General features: G+C 44.8%; 1 protein-coding gene across 1 annotated transcript; it reads left to right on the forward strand.

The window, feature by feature from the left end:
- Positions 1-294: 294 nt before the first annotated feature.
- On the forward strand, positions 295-21,965 carry Ddx19a (DEAD-box helicase 19A). Its single transcript, XM_052167000.1, has 12 exons — positions 295-450; positions 4,099-4,147; positions 6,063-6,113; positions 7,065-7,200; positions 13,354-13,446; positions 16,404-16,506; positions 16,881-16,995; positions 17,928-18,105; positions 18,426-18,663; positions 19,866-20,028; positions 20,382-20,573; positions 20,867-21,965. Exons 1-12 carry the CDS (start codon positions 394-396, stop codon positions 20,926-20,928), a joined length of 1,437 nt encoding a protein of 478 aa, XP_052022960.1. The 5' UTR covers positions 295-393; the 3' UTR covers positions 20,929-21,965.
- Positions 21,966-22,524: the final 559 nt, after the last annotated feature.

Here is a 22,524-nt window from a genome sequence, read left to right on the forward strand (position 1 = left end):
ATTTTAGTATGAAATGAAGCGATGGAGCGAGTTCTAAGTAACTTTGCAGAGCTCTAGGGCATTAACTCAATCAGATCGCACCTAGCGAAATGGGATTTCTACTTAGCTTTTCGAGACAGGGTTTCTCTGTGTGGCCCTGGCCATCCTGGAACTCTGTAGATCAGGCTCCAATTCAGAGACAAGCGATGTAGGACCTTAATGCGCTAAGCCGAGCTCGCTTATCTTCCTGGGGGCGGGGCGCGGTGGGCGAGGGCCGCGCGGGGCAGGAACTGACGTCAACTCCGCGCAGGTCTTTTTCCGCTCCGCGCGAGTGGCACTCGGCGCGGGCTGGCATTCAGCGCTGGTGTTGGCGGAGTGCGGAGCCTCTCTGCAGGTCGGCTCGCCTTGGGGACCATGGCCACCGACTCCTGGGCGCTGGCGGTGGACGAGCAGGAAGCCGCTGTCAAGTCGGTCAGTGGCCTGGCGGGGAGAGGGGACTGAGGCGGACGTGGTTTCCTGCCCGGGGACCTCCGAGTCGGGCGGCCCGCGCCCGCTGGAGTTTGCTGCGGGCGATCACTCAGTGCTCCTACCGCGAAGAAAACCCGCAGCGAGCTTCTTATTCGAGTTTGGAATGAAAAGTTGCTCCCGCGGCGACTCTGTCTTCATTATGTGTGTGAGGCCCCAAATAGGTCATTCTCTCGACTTATTATAAGAAATGGCAGCATAAAATTCTCTTTTTGTTCGTTGTTGAGGGACAGGTTTTTGAGTGAGTTCATGCTGCTTTTCACCTAACAGTCCCTACGTTCATGCCTAACTGCCAACCGGCAGTTTGTAGCTTTCCAGAATAACGTGTTTTGTTTGTTTGTGTTAATGCTTCCCTTAGCAACAAATCCAAATTGTTACTATTTTAAGTGATGTTTAGTTTTGTTAGATTGTTTTGGTTTTTGGTTTTTTTGGGGAGGGGGGTGGTGGTGGGTTCGAGACCAGCCTTGTGAGCTCCTGCATTTCTAGCTCTGTCCGTTCTTAAGTGTATGAGTTACAGGTTTGCTCCTTTTGTTTTTGACACAGCCCAATTAACTTCACTGTTTAACTCGGGGTGGCCTCAAATACTTTCTTTTAATATCTGTGTTTTATGTGTGTGTGTATGGGTGTTTTTCCTGTGTGTATCTATGCACCATACCTATGCCTACATATGTTAGAAGAGGGTGTTAGATCCCCTGGAACTGGGAATTACAAACTGTTGTGAGCCACCGTGTGGTGCTAAGAACCAAACCCTGGCCCTCCATGAGAATAGTGAGCTCTCTTAACCCTTGAACTAGTTCAGCAGAAGAATCAGCGGTTGTTTTTCTTAAGACACTCTGGCTTCTTTGTTTTTAAAAATTAATTGGATTTGCTTTGTGTATGTATGTGCATTTTGAGCATGCATGTGCTCCGTTCATGTGTGCAGGTCAGGAGGTAACTTGTGAGGGGAGGTTCTCATCCTCCAATTTGTCAGGCTTGATGACAGGTGACACCCACTGAGCTATCTTATGAGTCCCAGCTGAAGTTTCAGATCTAGTGATGAGCCCTAGAAGATAGTGACTGAGAAGGTTTTTTTTTCTTCAACTTAATTATGTATGTAGTCCTGGGTGTTTTGTAATTTGCTCTGTAGACTGGAATCGCGGGAGAGGACCACCATACCCACCTTTTTTTTTTTATGTATTTATTTATTTATTTATTTATTTAATATTTTCAAGACAGAGTTTCTCTATATAGCCCTGGCTGTCCTGGAACTCACTCTGTAGACCAGGCTGGTCTTGAACTCAGAAATCCACCTGCCTCTGCCTCCCAAGTGCTGGGATCTTTTTGGCTTTTAAGAATGTACTATCAAAAGCTGGAGAGTTAGTTTTGTAAATCATCCTTGCCTAGCCTGAATAAGGCCCTGGGTTGGGCACTCCAGCACTACAGGGGTCTTAAAAAAAAGTATGTTCCTAATCTCATTTTGAGAGGACTGTCACCACAGCCACTTAAACATCCTTGGTTTGTCCTTAAGCATTCTGCTTATCAGGAAGCTGAGGTAATCCCCCTTGAGATATGCTTGACCGCCGCCCCAGCACGCCCAGACCATTCTCCACATAGAGTTGTGAACATTTCCTGTCCAGAGAGGCAGAATTAATCCTCAGAGTTTGTGTGTGGGAAGTGAATCCAGAACAGAGGACGATGGGCCATTTATTGGCTGGCCTTTCCCAGGTACAGTTACTCTTCACTCTCAAGACAGGCATGCTTGTCTACCAGCATTTCTTCCCTTGAATGCAGTTGAGTAAACGGTGACAAATTCTTGTTTTTGACGTCCTTTGCCTAGGTCCTCAGAGCTGTGTGTTAACACAATCTTAACTAATCAAGGTGTAATGGACTTGGTTTTTTTTTTTTTTTTCTTTCTTCAGGCTTTCTGGAGGTGACTCTAATTAATGTAGTTGAATTAGAAAACTCCAGATAGTCTTAATTAAATAGATGATCAGACCATTCAGTTGTATATTTCTGTTGATCCATGTGCATAAATGAGGATTAACCAACTAGTGATAAGTTCTGCTATGCGATGCCCTTCCCAGGTTTGTCTGCTTTCTATGGACTCATCCCTTAAAGGAGGAATTTCGTTCCCCTGTTCTTTCTCTAGAAAACCTGGTTCCTAAACTCTTTACTGTCATGGTTGTTTAAATGAGATGCTTCCATAGACTTAGACATTTTAACAGTTGGTCCCTAATTGATGCTGCTGTTTGAGGAATCTTAGGAGGTATGGTTTTGCTGAAGGAAGTATGTCCCTGGAGGCAGGCCTTGTGAATAAAAATTGCCTGATTTCGAGTACAGTTAAAGATGCAAGCCTTCAGTGTCTAGTCCCAATCACCATGCCTTTGTTCTGCCGTCGAGGACTCTTATCCTTAGAATAACTCTGGAACCACAAGCCCAAGTAAACGCTTCTGTTACCCCCAAGTTGTCCTGGTTACGCTGTTTCGGCACAGCAGTAGGAAAGTCAGTAATATACATGAGAGAGCGTATCTCCATTTCCCAAAGACCTACAGTAGGTTGGTTGGAGGGGGCACCTTGGGGAGGACATTACCACTTTCTAAGTATAGCAAGTCTGAGATCAGAACAGTGGCTCTAGGAAGAGTACCAGCGCCCAGGTGTGTTGGGTCACACTTTTAATCTCAGCACTTGGGAAGCTGAAGCAGGTGGATCTCTGAGTTCAAGGACAACCAAGGCTATTGCATAAAGACCCAGTCTCTAAAAACCAATAACCCATGATGTTAACTGAGGGATCTTGGGGACAGACCCAGCCAGATCCTCAAGTCGGGAGAGAGGTGCTGATGCTGCTTCGCTCATTCCTCATTCAGTTGTGGACCCTAGAGCTGGGAAAGGTGCTGGCTGGGTTTCAGTGTAGGTCTTCCTACTTCGGGGAAACCTCTCTGAAGTTTGTCTTCCATTGAACGTACCATCAAGTTGACAAGATTGTCACACCACCTTCAGACCACACTCTGAGTAGTTATATATTATTAAAATACCTATGACTGTTAAATTCATAAGTCTCTGGTGACCAAATTGGCTTCTAACTCACTATCTTCAACTTCTGATCTTCCTGCCTCCATCTCCCAGGTAGTGGATAAAGGCCTGCTTAACTGCACCCAGCTGATGATGATGCATTTTAAACTGACTTACATGCAGGTGTTTGATTGGGTAGACAGGATAGATAACTTGCTGTTATGTAAGTCTTGGGTTACAGGGCTTGGGGCATGGCTTAATAGTTTGTGTCCTGGATTTGACCCTAGCTTCACTAAAAACCCAGACAGACAAACAGAAACTTGGAGACAGTGTAGAAAAAGTATAAGTTAGAAGAAAAGCAAATGTTTGAAGCTTTTTTTCCCCTGTGTCTCCATACCATTATGGTTAACCTACGCCCACCTCCACTGCTTATGCTCCTGAGGAAACACGAGATGGTTTTGCCCAGGCTCTTAGTGCTTCTATATTGAGTAGAACAAACCAGCTCCCCAGCCGGCTCTGCAGTAGTTCCTGCTAACCTCTCACCAGGCATCCGCTGCCTTCCTTGGTTGGGCCTTTTGCTTACTGTTTCCTTTTATTCTTACTCAGATGAGCAGTTTGCAGATCAAGGAGGAGAAAGTCAAAGCGGACACCAATGGTGAGTCACTGATAACTGGGTTCCTGGTCACTGCAGCAAGCAGTGAGACTGTCGGTCCTAGAGGCATGCGGCACATGTCAGCTCTGGAATGGAGCCCAAATTAGGAATTGGGGGTACATTTCTGAAGAGGGAATATTTTCCAGATTTTTCTAGCTTCAGATGCCTTAAAAACAAAAATCACTATTGTATTGTTCTCCTGTTGGATGTTTGAGTCTTCTGAAGAATGACTGGGTTCAGGCATTGTGGCTCCCACCTGTGAGTCCAGTGGTCAGGAGAATTGTTGGTTTTTTATATCCCTCCTCCTCCAGGACATAGCAAAACCTTGTCTCAGAAACAAACAAAAATCAACAACTCAAAAAAGGCACAAGGCCCCCCTCCACGCTGTTATAGTGTTTACTGTTCTCATGCCAAGGTGTTCATTTGCAGGTCCCCTCTAGCTTCTAAGGAAGAACCTCAAAGGCGTGCTGTTTAAATTCTAACAGCTGTGGGGTGGCTTAGGCCTGTGCTCCCAGGAGAGGCAGAGGCAGAGGCAGGTGGATTTCTGAGCTAGAGAGCAGCTACAGCTACAAAGTGAGATTGTTTCTCAAAAAACAAATAAAATTTAACCCACAGCCACTTATTGCTTCAAAGCTCAGGAGATTAGAGAGGATGAAGATATAGCTTCTGGGAGCTTGTTGAAAGACCTTATGTCCAGAGCCCCCGACTCCTAGTGGTTTGCTGGCAGTCCTTGGTATTTCTTGAGTTTTAACAATTTTACCCCGATCTCTGCCCTCATTTCACATGGCATTCTTTAAATAGCATTCCTTTTTTCACTGATTGATTGATAATGCTGGGGATCAAACTTAGAGTCATAAACACTTGAGGCAAGTGCTCTGTCACTCCTTAGATACCCTCCCCCTCCCCCTTTTTTCCTTTTCGCTCTGGCCCACCGAGCTGCCCAAAGATTTATTTATTTATTTATTATATGTAAGTACAGTGTAGCTGTCTTCAGACACTCCAGAAGAGGGCATTGGATGATTCTATTACAGATGGATGTGAGCCACCATGTGGTTGCTGAGAATTAAACTCAGGACCTCTGGGAGAGCAGTCAGTGCTCTTAACCATTAAGCCATCTTTCCAGCCCCCAGGATCTCAATATATAGCCTTGAGTATATATTACATATAGACCAGGCTAGCCTCAAATTCTGGGTGAGCTTGAGTCTGTTTTCCTCGTCTTGGGATTACAAACATTTACTACTATGTAACACTATAAGTATTCTACAATTTTATATTTCTATCATCAGACCTTGAAAGTGTCTGTTTCCATATAATCTCATCACAAAATGTTTCGTCAGACTTTTAAGAGTTTTTCTAGTCTTTTTTTAGTAAAAAATAGAGAATAGAATTCACTATGTAATGCTATGTGGTATTTTAAAATAACAGCAGGTTTCTGATTCTGAGTTCAAACTTTTTTGTTTTTAGTTTTTTGGATTTGGTTTTTCGAACAGGGTTTCTCTGTATAGCCTTGGCTGTCCTGGAACTCTGAGTTCAAACTTAAGTTTTTTTTTTTTTTTTTTTTATGTGCTTACATACTTTGTAGACATGAAGAAATGCCAGCTCCTTTTTTTTTTTTTAAAGATATTTATTCATTTAAAGATTTATTTATCATATGTAAGTACACTGTAGTTGTCTTCAGACACCAGAAGAGGGCATTAGATCTCTTTACGGATGGTTGTGAGCCACCATCTGGTTGCTGGGATTTCAACTTAGGACCTTTGGAAGAGCCGTCAGTGCTCTTACCCCCTGAGCCATCTCTCCAGCCCAAAATGCCAGCTCCTTACACTCGCTCACTTCAGTGGGTTTTAATGTTTACACTGTCCCAGCCTTTAGGTGGTTTAGTGGTTGGCTTTCTGATGACAGCTGTTTTCTTGTGTAGGTGTTATCAAAACCAGCACTACTGCAGAAAAGACAGAAGAGGAGGAGAAAGGTAACCATTCTTTGAAGTATGTTTCAAGAGACCTCTCGTGGCCCTGCCTAAGCTGTAGAGCTACAGACACTCTTAACTTATGGGAACAGGGATGTGAGGGTGTGGTGAAGAGTGTGCTGGGGAAATGTCTCCAGCAGCAGTGTGGCAGATCTGAGAAGATGGCTCAATCAGTAAAGTGCCTCCATGAAAGCGTGACCTGAGTTATGCCCCAGTTTGTAGCACATGAAAACCAAGACCCTGTCTCCAGCATGTGTCTGTAAGCCTGGCACTGAAGGAGGAGTGGTGTGACACTGCAGGGTGACCCTGAGCTCTCTGCCCAGCCAGCCTAAACAGTTAGCTACAGGCTCACTGAGAGCCTGTCTGGAGCCATCTCAAGTCAGGAGGAGAAGAAGCAGTTGAGGAAGGAGGAAGATGCACAACTTTAGTCTCTGACTTTCACATGTATGTGTGCCTTTGAAGTCATACAAACACATTACACACAAATATGTAGAACAGAGAGGCGTGTGTGTGTGTGTGTGTGTGTGTGTGTGTGTGGCTGGACATGTACCTCAAGGGCAAAATACTTGTCTACAGTGTGTTTGGCTGTGAGTTCTATCCCCATCACTGGAAAAACAAAAAACAAAAGGGAGTCATGATAACTAATAAGGTGGTTGAGAAAAGAAGCAGCGTGTGCTTGTGGTCTCAGCTGTTTGAGAGGCTAAGGCAAATGAAGTTTAAAACAAAAACCAGCTTAGTCGGTGCAGGGCTAGGAGTTCAAGTACTTAGACCCTGCATCCGGAGGATGCTGTGAGTTGTAGTAAGACCCTGTCTCCAGTAACTCAGAATGTACAGGGAGTGCCTTTCCCCAGCTGAATGCTTGTCCAGGTCTCATGCCGAGATGGGGAAAGAGCATCTCCTCAAAGGTGCGAATTGCCCCCAGTGGATGAAGAAAATCTGCTCTCTTCCTGACAGAGGACAGAGCTGCTCAGTCGTTACTCAACAAGCTGATCAGAAGCAATCTTGTGGATAACACCAACCAAGTGGAAGTCCTGCAGAGGGACCCAAGCTCCCCGCTCTACTCGGTGAAGTCCTTCGAAGAGCTCCGCCTGTGAGTGGTCCTCAGTTTGAGCAACTGTTCTTCAGTGCCAATACATCAGTACTCAGAACAGGGCCTGGGAGCACATGCCTTCAATCCCAGCACTTAGTAGGCCGAGGCAGGGGATCTTTGAGTTCATTGTAGCCGAGACTACGTAGAGAGACCCTGTCTCAAAAACAGCAAAAAAACAAAACAAAAATAACAAATTCCAGTATTTTGGATTCTTCTGGATTTTTATTTTGGCTTTAAATTTTTAAAAACAAATCATATTTGTGTCTTTGAGTGGGTGATAATCTGCATAATTAAAAAGTGTGTGTGGAAGGGGCAAAGTTTGTAGCTCGGGTCATGGTAGAGTGCTTGCTTAGCAAATCTGAGGTTCTGTGTTGGATCTCTTGCACTGCACAAAACAAGCATTAGGTGGCATGCCTATAATCCCAGCATTTCAGAGATCTTGCAGGCTGGAGGTCAAAACCTCAAGGTAGAATGCTAGGCTACACAGCAAGTTTGAGGCCATCCTTGGACACATGAGAGTATGTGCATGTGTATACAGTGATAGTCTTCTACACTTCTTCTGACTACCCTTTTTTTTTTTGTAGTATAGCTTTCTCTTTTTCTTTAGATACTGGATCTCTGAGTGGTCTGGTGGTAGTGCAGGCCCATAATCCAGCTGCTTTGAAGGATCAGAAGTTCAGGATCTGCCTGAGCTACAGAGTGCATGTGGGAATTCACTATGTTGTCCTTGCTTACCTCAGACACCTGGGCTCAAGGATCCTCCCACCCAAGCTTCATGGGTAGCTGGGACTACAAGTGTGCACATGCACCCGATTTTCTTAGTAGAGATTGAAATGCTACAGAATACTCATCATAGCTGAAAGTCTTTTCTTTTTGTTTTTCTTTTATACTCTTAGAACTTTGAATAAAATATTGGCTGACAGGTGATTTCTGGATGTCAGGAACATGTCTTATTAGGTAAGCCCTTTGGAAGACTATAGGGTTTACAGACATTTTTATTTGCTTTAGAAAGTATCTGAAGAACCTGGATTCTGGTACTGTTGGGGTCTGGGGTTGCTCAGATACTGAGGACAGAACCTTCCAAGTCAGAAATAAGCCAGAAGCACCTTTATTCACTGTGGGAAGCTCTTCTAGCTGGCTAGTGGTGCAGTTAGGTTCAGGTGCTGAACTGCCTCCCTGAAGGGAGGGAGCAGGCTGTGTTACAGCGTAAAAGCACAAGCAGGTGTGCAGAGGGTGCTAGAGTAGGAGTCTGCTACCTGGGCTAGTTCCAGAGGGTGGCTGACAGGGTCTTTATACAGGCTCAAGGCTTTTTTAATAAGGCATTGGTCTTATTTCAACATCATGGGTCTGACACAGGCTGGATGGTTCTTACTGTAACTGAGGAGAACATAGGCAGTGCCATGCAGTAAAGTGGGGCAGCAGTCCCAGGTTTGCTGTTGCTCTAGGCTTTCAGTACTGAGAATGCAGTACAACCTTGGAGAGGCCAGGCTCTGAAAGAACAGCGTGCCTAATAATAAAATATACCCAGTAGCTCTCAGAAGTGCTTCTCTTGTTTATTTGAAATGAGGTTGGGCTGTATATCACTGTGTCTATAGTCAACACTACCATACTGACCACTTGAAAGTGTAGGATGGGTGGAGCTCTTGTACCAAATACTATGTGTGAGAGAGAAACAGATTTTTCTCTAACCTGGAGCACATCCATGCAGTTGGATAACCCAGGGGTCTTCCTGTTTCTCCTACTGTCCTGCTGTCCCTGGTGTTACAGGCATATACCACTCTTCAACTTCTATGTGAATGCTGGACATCTAAACCCAGGCTGTCGTGCTTCTGTGGCAGTACTTTACTGGCTGTGTTGTCTCAGCAGCCCCATTCATATCAAATGTTTCTTTCACAATCTTTTTGGTTTGCTTTGCTTTGCTTTTTTTGGTTGGGCAGTTGGTTGGTTTTGGGTTTAGGTTTTTTTTAAACAAGGGTTATTTTGTGTAGCCCTGACTGTCCTGAAACTAGCTCTGTAGACCAGGATAGTTTCACAGAAATCCACCTGCCTCTGCCTCCTGAGTGCTGGGATTAAAGGCATGCGCCATCACTGCCCGACAAAAATATATTTTTTAATCTAGGTATTTTATGCATGAGTGCTTTTGCCTGTATGTATGTATGTGCACCATTTGTGTGCCTGGTGCAGGTGGAGGTCAGAGAAGGCATCAGACCTCCTGAAACTGTAGCAACAGGTGGTTGTGAGCCACCATGTGGATGCTGGGAACAGAACTCAGGTCCTCTGCAAGAATACTCTCCCTTAAGGTCTTATTGCATAGCATAAGGTAGCTAGGACTGACTGGGTAGTGTAGGTTAGTCTCGGACTCACAGTTAATCCTCCTGCCTCAGACTCCTAAGTGCTAGGATTACAGATGGGAGCCAGTTGTCTCAACTGCATTGAAAGACTTGCACTGTCAGCTCAGCTCTGGTGGATTGGTGTCTGTCTGAAAGAACCTAGCTGTGTAGCCATGACTGGCCTGAACTTGCAGAGATCCTCCTGCATTGGCCAGCCGACTGCTTCACTTACAGAGCTGAGCTACCAGTTAGAGCTTGAATTGTCCTCTGAGGCGGTTTTTCTCTTATTTAGTTTTTGGACAATAAATAGATAAAAATATAAATAAATAGAACCTAGATCATTGTTGGGGATTTTGTGTGCCTGTGCATGGGAATGTATGTGCACATTCCTGGTGGTTATCTTGCTGTGTCATTTCCTGCCTCTCACTGAACTCACAGCTTACCTGTTGGCTTGTCTGGCTGGCCAGCAAGCTGGGGATCCAGAACCCACTCCCCATTTCCATACACTGGGTGCAGACACATACCATGCTCAGCTTGGCTTGTTTATACTTACAGATCTGAAATGCAAAAAAACCGATGAGCCAGTGGAACCCCTTGGCTTGGCTTGGTGAATACTGATTAGGTAGTGACTTTTTAACAAGCACATCAGAGGCTACCTTTATTACCCAACAGAGAATACCAAAGGGTTTTGTTGAGTTGAAAATTCGCTATGTATGAGAACCTACATATGCCAGTTTACTTCTGAGATTCGTTCATCTATTAAACATTTTTAGTATTTTTAAATTTACTGTTTTTATCTTATTTAGTATTAAATTTTTCATTGTGTATGTTTTACCTACATACACACAGTGTGTGTATTTGTATATATTTGTATGAATATATATATTATATATGTTGTAGATATATATTATATATATTAGTGCATGCCTGGGGCTGTTAGAGGCCAGAAGAGGGCAGTCAGTAACAATTGTGAGCTACCACACGGGTGCTGAGAATCTAACCAAATTCCTTTGGAAGAACAGCTAGTAGCTAGTACTCTTAACTACTGAGCCATCTCTAGTTCTTTTTTTTTTTTTTTTTTTTAAGATTTATTTATTATATGTAAGTACACTGTAGCTGTCTTCAGACACACCAGAAGAGAGCATCAGATCTCATTACAGATGGTTGTAAGCCACCATGTGGTTGAAGGGATTTGAACTCAGGACCTTCGGAATAGCAGTCAGTGCTCTTAACTGCTGAGCCATCTCTCCAGCCCTTTTTTTTTTTTTTAAGGCTTATTTATTATTATATGTAAGTACACTGTAGCAGTCTTCAGACACTCCAGAAGAGGGCATCAGATCTCATTACAGATGGTTGTGAGCCACCATATGGTTGCTGGGATTTGAACTCAGGGACCTCTGGAAGAACAGTCAGTGCTCTTAACCACTGAGCCATCTCTCCAGCCCATCTCTAGTTCTTTTGTCTTAATTTTTTTATTGCATATATCTCTGTGTAGTGCATGAGTACAAATTGCACAGGGGCTAGAGTATAACTTATCAAGTCAGTTCTCCTGTTCTATCTCTGGCTTCCATTGACAGATCAAATTCAGATCAGTAGGCTTGGTAGCAGATGGTTTTACTCATAGACATCTTGCTAGTCTGCCCTGTCCCCCACGCCCCCTTTAAAGTGTCACTCACTAGCTCAGGCTGACCTGGAACTCACTGTAGCCCAGGGTAGTATGCTCAAGGCAGTCCTTTCATCCCAGCTTTCTGCATACTGTGGTTACAGGTCTGGGACATCATGCCCTGCTATAGCGTTCTTGTGAAAAGTGAGCATGGTAGGAAATAATATGATCCCAGCACTCAGGGATTCAAGGTGACGCTCAGCAACATAATGAGTTCAAGTCAGCTGGGTTATGTGAACTCTTTCCTTTAAAAAACAACAAAATTAAAAGCCTCCTGGCCTGGCAGATGACTCAGTGGGTAAAAGCCATTGCTGTGCAAGCTGACGACCTTAGTTCAATCTTGAACAACTCTTGAAAATTGTCTTGTAACCTTCACATGAGCATGGGACACAGCAGGTGAAATGTGTACTCACAGATACATCATGCACAGTAATAATAAAAATTAAGAATATCTGGGAGGCAGAGGCAGGCGGATTTCTGAGTTCCAGGCCAGCCTGGTCTACAGAGTGAGCTCCAGGACAGCCAGGGCTACACAGAGAAACCCTGTCTCGAAAAAACCAAATCCAAAAAAACCAAAAAAAAAAAAAAGAATAAGCAGAAGTTTTCGGTTTTTCTTAAATACTTTGTGAATATAGAGGTAGTAGAGAACTTACTATAAATGCAATATTAATTGATATTTGTTATATAGTTACTCGAAAACTTGTTGCCAAGACTGCCAGCTCAGTTGCTAAAGTGTTTGCCCAGCATTCATGAAGCCCTTGGTATGGCCCCCTGCAGTGTATTAAGTGGGGGGGCTCACTTGGAAGATGAGTCAGGGTGTGAGGTATATCAAGTTTCAGAACAGTCATGGCTTTATAGAGAAACCTTATTTGTAATAAAGAAAATTAGTTTTACAAACTAATGCAAGATGATCAGAATTAAGGATAACCTTGGATACCCAAGACACTGGCCAAAAAAGTCTGAAAATTCCAATTTTCTAAAATTCTACATTGCAACAATATAGCAAGCAGTGTTTTAGAAATTTCCTTTATAACTTATTTATGTTATAAATTAATCACTTTTGCTATGTCAAAGGAACACTTGTCATGCAGATCTGACCAGATAGGTGGGCCTGCTAAAAATGAGGATTCTTCTAAGAAACTGTAATAGTCTCAGAGTAGCATTTAGTAGGGTAAGGTGAGACTTTGCATTTAGACGGGTTTGGACGGTGTGAGGACTGGGGAGATGGCTGTGGTTAGCACAGTTGGATGATGTGAGGACTGGGGAGATGGCTGTGGTTAGCACACTTGGATGGTGTGAGGGTTGGGGAGATGGCTGTGGTTAGCACAGTTGGATGGTGTGAGGGTTGGGGAGATGGCTGTGGTTAGCACAGTTGGATGGTGTGAGGGTTGGGGAGATGGCTGTGGTTAGCACAGTTGGATGGTGTGAGGGCTGGGGAGATGGCTGTGGTTAGCACAGTTGGATGGTGTGAGGGTTGGGGAGATGGCTGTGGTTAGCACAGTTGGATGGTGTGAGGGCTGGGGAGATGGCTGTGGTTAGCACAGTTGGATGGTGTGAGGGCTGGGGAGATGGCTGTGGTTAGCACAGTTGGATGGTGTGAGGGTTGGGGAGATGGCTGTGGTTAGCACAGTTGGATGGTGTGAGGGCTGGGGAGATGGCTGTGGTTAGCACAGTTGCTGCTGTTGCAGTACCGTGGACTGGAGCTTGGTTCCCAGCACCCACTTCCAGCAGCTCACAACTGGTTGTGACTCTAGCTCCAGCGAATCCAGTCCCCTTTTCTGTCTTCCATAGGCACCCACACACTGATACTCACACAGATGAATTTGTACATGTAGATATAAATCTTTTTAAAAAATAGTTTGGAGTCGGTAAGGTGGTTAATTGGGTAAGCCACCAAGCCTGATAACCTGAGTTCAAACGCTAGGACCTTCATGTAAAGGAGAACACCAACGTGTGAGAGTTGCCCTCTGACCTCCACCGGCACCCCATGGCACATACACACATACACGCATACATAGAGAATAACCGAATGTGAATTTTAGAATAGTAGTTTGACCTAGATGAACATCATATCTAGGCAGATATAACTAGGGAAGGTGATACGTCTCTAAAAACATTTTAATAGCTGGAAACCCATCTTATCTCTACCCTTCCTCCTAGGAAACCACAGCTTCTCCAAGGAGTCTACGCCATGGGCTTCAACCGACCATCCAAGATCCAGGAGAATGCTTTGCCCATGATGCTTGCTGAACCGTGAGTACAGACCCAGCTGTACCTCTTCATAGTTGGCTTAACTAAGTGTTTTACGAATGACTTTCATTGTTTCTGGGCACAAAATGGGCTGTCTGGGACATCCTGCTTTCTCAGGAAAAGAGCCTCAAAGTGCAGAGAGAATCAAGGGGGATTTGAAAATACTTCTTTTGGGGGGAGGAGCATTGAGACATAGGGTTTCTTGTGTAGTTCTGGCTATCCTTAAACCTGATCTATAGACCAGGATGGCCTCAGAGATCTGCCTGCCTCTGCTCTGAGTGGTGGGGTTAAAGACACGTACTAACACTTCTGGCCTTTGCTTGGCATTCTTGATGACCTAGATTTAATCTCTGCTTCTTTAAAAACAAAAAAATATTTTGAGAAACTGGAGAGGTGGCTCAGCAGTTAAGAGCACTCTTCCAGAGGACCCAAGTTTAATTGCCAGTAGCCACATTGTATTTCACTACTGAGTATATAACTCTAGTCCTAGAGGATCTGATGTCCTCTTCTAACCACCGAGGGGACCAGGCATACAAGTGGTGCACAGACGTGTAGGCCAAAGATCCATGCACATAAAATAATTTTTTTTTTCCGAATTTTTTGGTTTTTTCGAGACAGGGTTTCTCTGTATAGCCCTGGCTGTCCTGGAGCTCACTCTGTAGACCAGGCTGGCCTCGAACTCAGAAATCCGCCTGCCTCTGCCTGTACTGGGATTACAGGCGTGCGCCACCACCTCCTGGCATAAAATAATTTTTTAAAAATACTACTTTGAGGCCTTGAGGCTGGGTGGTGGTGGTGCATGCCTTTAATCACAGCACTTGGGAGGCAGAGGCAGGCAAATTTCTGAGTTCGAGGCCAGCCTGGTCTACAGATTGAGTTCCAGGACATCCAGGGCTATACAGAGAAACCCTGTCTCAAAACACACGCGCGCGCGCGCACACACACACACACACACACACACACTTTGAGTTCTTTAGCTCTACAACAAAAAAGTATACAGAAAGATACCAGGAATATCTCTCTAGCTTTATTCAGCATGTAAGATATAACATTAATCTAGTGGCAAGTGGAACCTTCCGTAGACTCTTCTCATCCCTTGCCTGCCCCAACTGAAGCAAATGCTTTCCTGACATGGGTTATCTCCTTGTGTGTCTTTAAATACTATGTGCATAGGTGTCTAATGCTCTGAAGGGTAGATCGAATATGTTTAAAACCTAGATAAATGATATTGTATTTTGTAGAACTTTTTTTTAATCTCAATTTATTTTTTTGCTTGTTTTTCTGTTTTTGTTTTTTGTTTTTCTGAAATAGAGTATCACTGTGTAGCTTTGGTTGTCCTGGAACTCACTCTGTAGATCAGCAGCCTGGCCTTGAACTCTCAGAAATCGACTTGCTCTGCCTCCTGGGTGCTGGAATTAAAGGCATGCACCACATCTAGCTTCAACTTCTTTTTTTAATGACAAAACACCATGGTATTGGGTCAGGTGATGTAGATTATAAGGCTTCCTTCTAAAACACCCATTATAGACCTAGTTATGAACTCAGTATGCAGAAGTAAGATAATGGATCATGAGTTTGAGGCCAACCTCCTGGGCTATATATAATAAGACCCTGAAGAAAGAAAGGAGAATTAGCCAACTGAATCAATGTCATCTGTATAGATGGGAAGACAGAGTATCCAGAAAGCTCTGCAATCTTGATCTCTATGGGACACTTGGGCATTAAAACTAGAACACTTCAGAATATGGAATGAGGATTTTGTTGGTGTGAACCCATCTAAATAATAATATCCTTAAAAAAAAAAAAAAAGAAAGAAAGAAACCTAACGTAGAATAAAATGGAGCTATGAGGTATCTCAGAGTAAAATGCATGTTCCAGTAATTGGCACCTGTTAGATGGATCCCTGGGACCATGTGGTAAAAGGAAAGCACCAACTCCTAAAAACTGTCCTCTGAGTTTACACTTGCATAGTTCCACTCCTCAAAACACTAAGCACATAAACATAATTCGTGAATCATTGAATGGTGCTGGAGAGATGCCTCAGTAGTTAATAAGAGCACTTCCTGCTCGTCCATAGGACCCAGGTTTGGTTCCTACTACCCTGTCAGGTGGTTCACAACTTCCTGTGACTCGAGTTCTAGGAGATCTGATATCTGATTCCCTCTTCTGGTCGCTGTGTGCACTCAGTTGCACATACATGGAATACCGATATACAGATATATATATATATACATAAGTGAATGAATAAAAATGTAGGAGTTGAAGCCGGGCGGTGGTGGTGCACGCCTGTAATCCCAGCACTCTGGGAGGCAGAGACAGGTGGATTTCTGAGTTCGAGGCCAGCCTGGTCTACAGAGTGAGTTCCAGGTCAGCCAGGGCTGTACGGAGAAACCCTATCTCGAAAAAAACCAAAAAACAAAACAAAAATAATAATAATAATAATAATAAAAATAAAAAATAAAAAAAAATGTAGGAGTTGAAATGTAGCTTGGTGCTGGGTGGTGGTGGTACACACCTGTAATCTCAGCACTCTGGGAGGCAGAGGCAGGCGGATTTCTGAGTTCAAGGCCAGCCTGGTCTACAGAGTGAGTTCTGGGACAGCCAGGGCTATACAGAGAAACCCTGTCTCGAAAAAAAAACAAATCCAAAAAACCAAAAAAAAAAAAAAAAATGTAGCTTGGAGACACATTGCCAAATGAAATGATGTATGGAAGTTAATTTTTGTTCAGTGCAGAAACATAGATAATAAAAAAACTTAAGTGAATACACACACACACACTTTTTTTTGGAGGTAAGATCTCACCATGTAGCGTCGACTGTCCAGGAGTTTGGAATGTAAACCAGGCTATTCTCACATTTAGGGATCTGCTGCTATCTGCCTCTTAAGTGCTGGGATTAAAAGTGTAAATCACCATATCTTGCTCCAATAGTAATTTTATTTCTGTTCTTTGTCAATGCAGCCCACAGAACCTGATTGCACAGTCACAGTCTGGTACTGGGAAAACAGCTGCCTTTGTCCTAGCTATGCTCAGCAGAGTGGAACCAGCAGACAGATACCCTCAGGTGCGTGTTAGAAGCCTGGGGGCTGTTGCTTACCTGCCCTGAGACTCAGTAGTGCCATCTGATGAGGTGTGACTAATGTTAGCACCTTAGTCTTTGGCTATCTCAAAGCAGATTAGTGCTCCAGGCCTTGACAGGGTAGGATTCTTTTGGAGAACTCAACTTTAAGCAGTGATTTCTATTGGCCTATACCAGTACCGAACCAGGGCTCCTTCTAATGCAGGGTTCCTTACTGACAGCATCTGTTCAAGAGGTGAGGGGGGCCCTACTTGAGGAGTAAGTCCTCTGCACTATTTCAGGAGGGAATCACATTAGTGTGCTAGTGACTTAGGCCTGTCATCTTTCACTAAACTTGCCTTCTGTGATTTTTCTGCTAGTGTTTGTGCCTGTCCCCAACATATGAGCTGGCACTGCAAACAGGAAAAGTGATTGAGCAGATGGGCAAGTTTCATCCAGAATTGAAGCTCGCTTATGCTGTTCGAGGCAACAAATGTAAGTATAAGGGCAGAGGCCTAAACAGAGATGGGATTTGTAAACTCAGATTACCATGCCTGACCACTGGCTTAATTTCTTACCATGGAATGTTGAAGTGAACATGACTTAGTTTAAACTTGACCTAGCTGAAGTTTCAGAGTGTGTGTGTGTCATGGGTGTGTGTTCTAAACTAAAGAGATTTATCTTTAGGAAAACTAGCTATATAAATAAAACTTCATAGACCAGAAAACAGAACAGAAAGTCTGCCAGGATCCTTGACTCGGCTCCCAGGTTAGGAGGAACTGAGTGAGTTGCATGGGAGTGATGGATGGTGTGGGTGATCTGAGAAGGCACGTAACGTAGCGTTAAAGAGGAGTGTCACGACCTCCACTGTGGAGGGGCTGCAGGATGGGTCACTGGTTAGGAGCACACACTGCTCTGCTTAGAAGGGCCCAGGTTTCTAACATCCACATGGCAACTCACAACTGTTGATAACTCCAGTTCCAGAGGATCTGCCACTCCCATCCAGACTTTGCAGGTACCAGACACACAACTCTAACCTTTATCCACATATAAAGTAATAAATTTTTTTTGAGGTTTTTAGGAGAAAGTAGAAAGAAACATGCACATTTTGTGTCCACAGTGCACCAAACAGGTGTGAGGTTTGAGGATGACCCTCATATATTTTATTTATTGGGGTGGGACTGTATTAGGTCAGAGGATAATTTGTGGGAGTCAGTTCTTTCTTTTTACCATGTGGTTTTCAGGGACTGAACTTAGTTCTTAGGATCTAACAGGAGCCTTAGCACACTAAGCCATCCTACCAGCTCCCCCATGTTTTGAAATCTAAAATTGACGTGTTCTGATACTTCTGAGACAATGTAAAGATTTTTATTTCCAGAACTGGCTTTATCTTTGGAATGTGTAAAGAAAACGTATCTTTTCCACAGTGGAAAGAGGTCAGAAGGTGAGTGAGCAGATTGTCATCGGTACCCCCGGGACCGTCCTGGACTGGTGCTCCAAGCTGAAGTTCATCGACCCCAAGAAGATCAAGGTGTTTGTTCTGGACGAGGCTGATGTGATGATAGCAACTCAGGGCCACCAAGACCAGAGCATCCGCATCCAGAGGTAGGAACGAGAGCAGAGCTCCCTTGCAGAGCTCCTCCTGCATCTGTGGGTTCTTTGCTCTGCTCTGTGCGGCTGCATTGGTCTGGGGGGCCATTTCCACAGCAGCCGTCACCATGCTCCCAGCGTGGGTTGAGAAGAGAGACCGGGGCCCTCGCTCAGCCCCAGTGCCTTGCTAGGTCTGCTCCTCCTTCCCCAGGATGCTCTCCGCCCAACTCAGCTTGCTGGGGCTACAGCCCATCCAGAATGGGGAGGCTGAGCTTGTGATCCTTCTGGCTGTAAAAGCTTGGAGTCTTGCAAAGTGCCTGGGCCTCCACTTGCAGGATGCTGCCCAGAAACTGCCAGATGCTGCTTTTCTCTGCCACCTTTGAAGACTCAGTGTGGAAGTTTGCCCAGAAGGTGGTCCCGGACCCCAACATCATCAAGCTGAAGCGAGAAGAGGAGACTCTGGACACCATCAAGCAGTACTATGTCCTTTGCAATAACAGAGAGGAGAAGTTCCAGGCCCTGTGCAACCTGTATGGGGCCATCACCATCGCCCAAGCCATGATCTTCTGCCATGTGAGTAGCTGTCCCGGGCCTGCTCCGATGCACAGTCATTCAGCCTCTCGCTCAAAAGGACCAAATTCTCTGTAACACGGAACTAGCATGTGTGAGTGGAGAAAATGGTTTCTTTAGTGGTCATGTTCTAGGGGTGATATAGCTTTAACACAATATTCCTAGAACAGTATCTATTTGTAGGGGATATGTTACTGGAAAATCCAAACAAATTTGCTGATGACTTCTAGGAAAAAGGAAGAAATACAACAAGCTGGTTACTTGTCACAGGTGGAAGCACTTGAAAATAGTGTTAGGAAACAAAAGACACATCCTCTTCTGGTAGGACAAAACATTCTGCTGTGAGTTTATGCGGTGGGCTTTTTGTTTGTTTGTTTGTTGTTGTTCTTCAACAGTTCATTTTATTTCTCAAAATGGGGTTTCTCTGTGGAGTCCTGGCTGTCTTGGAACTGTTTTCAGACCAGCCTGACCTCCAACTCAGATCCACCTGCTTCTACCCATGAGTGCTGGGATTAGAGTTGCAGTGTATTTTTTAAACTACTGAGGCATCCAATCTCCAGACCCTTAATATGCTTTACTTTAGCTTAAAGTTGAACCCATCAATGATTGCTTACTGCATTTAGTAGTCCTGTTTCAAGGCTCCTCTCACCCAGAACCATCCCTTCATGTCTCTGACATGCATGTCTGACTTGTTTCTTCGTGACAGGAACATCTCAGAGAAGGAATCCAGGTAATGGGGTAATAGGATTGTAGGACTTCTCTGACTTCCCCTACTCCTGTGACCTATTCAGATTCGTTTTGAGATAATTATTTCACTGTGTAGCTCAGACTGCTCATCAATTTCAACCTTTTCTACCCAAGTGCTAAAATTGTAGGAGTTTTTGTTGTTGTTACATTTACTTATCTTGTGCGTGTACATGGCACAGCATGTCAGGATATCTGAAGAGTCAGTTCTCTTCATCCACCATGTTGAGTCTCTAGTCATCAAGCTTACAGTGAGTCTTTGCCCACTGAACCATTCCATCAAACCCCAGTGTATTTTTGTATTGAAAACTTTGAAAAATTGTTTCCCTTGTGACGCTTTTGCTTACTATTATACAGTCAGGTTGGCAGTTTCACTGTATTTTGACTGGTTACAGTCTAGCTCCACATCATTCTCTCTAGGTACTAACATGCCTTAAGCATTTGCTTGCTTGCTTTTCCAGACCCGCAAAACAGCGAGCTGGCTGGCAGCAGAGCTCTCAAAGGAGGGCCACCAGGTGGCCCTGCTGAGCGGAGAGATGATGGTGGAGCAGAGGGCTGCCGTGATCGAGCGCTTCCGAGAAGGCAAAGAGAAGGTTCTGGTGACCACCAACGTGTGTGCCCGTGGTGAGCAGAGACTGGGGTGCCCAGGCCCTGGGAGCAGAAAAGTTCTTGTGTCCTCAGTCTCATGGAAGTGGGAGGGTTTGAGGGACATTCTTTCCAGGAGTGGCTGATTCCCTTTGCGTGGAGGGGAAGCCAGCAGTCCTGCCTCGGTAGCAAGGTTTCCAGATGCTCCCTGACTTGTAGAGCTGTGTCCTTTGGGCTCAGCCACAGCCCTCTTTAGTGGTGTGCACCCTTTAGTGGCCACGTGCCAGATGTGACCTGTCCCAGCCGTGTCTTCAGCACAAGTGGGTATGTGTGGCTGACGGTGACCCCCTTTGTCTCCTGCCTGCCTCCCTCCAACCCCTTTCCTTGTACAGGTATCGATGTCGAGCAGGTGTCTGTGGTCATCAATTTTGACCTTCCTGTGGACAAGGACGGGAACCCAGACAATGAGACCTACCTGCACCGCATTGGGCGCACAGGCCGCTTTGGCAAGAGGGGCCTGGCAGTAAACATGGTTGACAGCAAGCACAGCATGAATATCCTCAACAGAATCCAGGAGCATTTTAGTGAGTGCCTGAGTTGGTTCTGCCTGGGTCTCTGAGGGGGGACCTGTCCCTGCATATTTGGGGCTCGGGGACTGGAGTGTCAGTGCCCTGGGACCAGGCTGGGAGAAGCTGACTCCCTGGGAAGTTGATGTAAGTGAGCAGAGCCCTGGTGCTGTCTGCTCAGGCTCAGGCAGCCCACCTGTGCCTAGAGGAAGCATCCCTGTCCCACTGGGAATGCCTCTGCAGACTGCCATGCTGTCCTAGGTGACTTGTATTGCAATTCCACAGTAGTACACTTTTCTTTTTCCCCTCAGATAAGAAGATAGAAAGGTTGGACACAGATGATTTGGATGAGATCGAGAAGATAGCCAACTGAGGAGCTTCTCCTTGGGCTGGCGCCACCCTCAGCGCTCCCTGCCTGGGAGTCTAGTGCTTTCATGGCATAGGCCCTGACAGGCACCTCAGAGACCACGGTCTGAGTAGAGACTACCTACCTCATTCGGAATTACGTTTGGACTTGACAAATTTGTGCAAACAGTAGGGGGAAATCTAAGAAAAGTAACATTTTAGAAAATAGTCCTAGCTGGGTATGGTGGTGCACACCTTTAATCCCAGTACTTGGAGGGCAGAGACAGGTGGCTCTCCATGAATTTGAGGCCAGCCTGATTTACTTAATGTGTTCTAGGGCAGCCAGAGCTACATAGTGAGCCCCTGTTTTGAGCAAAGAACTGAGTTCTCAGCTCTATTCCCCTTTAAAGCCACAGTTTTCTCTGGTATGGTAATGCGTTTGCCATTGCTGATGCTTGGGCCGCAGGCCTTGAGGTCTGTGTTTTGACCAACCCTCAACCTTGAATAAGTGAGAAGAAAAGGCGGTTCAGAGAGGTCAGGCAGACACTGCTATAGCCCATCCGTGTCTGACAGAACCAGTGGAGACTCCACTCACCCCACTTTACCTCACCCACCCACCCACCCCACTCTCAGTCCTCCCTGGTGAGCACCTTCGTTACGTTGCTGTTCTTCAGATTGGCAGACAAAATGGAAGTCACCAAATCACAGACTCAGGGGCATAGAGAATCCACTGAAGACGGACGGAGGTGTCTTTCCTCCTGTTCACTCCATGTACTCTGTGCCTGGCTCCATTGTTTGGTCCCAATATCTGGGCTTTCAAGCAAAAACTCTCAATTATGCTGTTAGCAGACTTGTGGGTTATGTCATACATTGTATGAATAAGATTGGATAAATCAGTGATAACACATCATTCTAAGAAACTTTAAAGTAATTATGAGAAACATTTTGCTAATCATGATTTGTTATTTGTATTTTTCTGCTTACTAGACTAATATATGCTCATTAAAAATGTGTCTCAAAGTGCTTTGTGTGCACTCGGGGCACTATGGCTCCCAGCCTACTCAACATGTCCCACTGTCTCTCTTCTGTCTTCCACATTTGCTTGCATTATGCACAAGTGTGAACACTTCGTACTTTTATAACCTGATGGTTCACTTGTACACTCACTTCCCTCTGGAAAGTAGCAGTCACCCTGATGTTTAGCCATCTTGGCATATTTCAACATTCCTCAGGGATAGGGGTTGAGGATTTCTAGCATGTTCCATTACCTATAGTGACAATGACTGGCTCAGTCCCTGTCTTGATTCACAGGGGATAGAATTCTTAGGTCAGAATTGGAATATTTGAAGTCACACTTCATCACCAACTCTGTAGTATCATCCTACTTCTTGTTTTCTGAGATAGGGTCTCACTGTGTAGATCTAGTTAGGGTCCTTGAATTCACAGAAATCTGCCTGCCTCTTAAATGCTGGGATTAAAGGAGTTTATATTATTAAGTTAAAAAAGAGAGTGTTCATACTGCCTGCATTGGATCCCATTACAGATGGTTGTGAGCCACCACGTGGTTGCTGGAAATTGAACTCAGGACTCTGGCAGCCCATGCTCTTAACCTTTGTGCCATCTC

Source organism: Apodemus sylvaticus, chromosome 21, assembly GCF_947179515.1.
Source record: "Apodemus sylvaticus chromosome 21, mApoSyl1.1, whole genome shotgun sequence".
In the NCBI taxonomy this organism is placed as follows: domain Eukaryota; kingdom Metazoa; phylum Chordata; class Mammalia; order Rodentia; family Muridae; genus Apodemus; species Apodemus sylvaticus.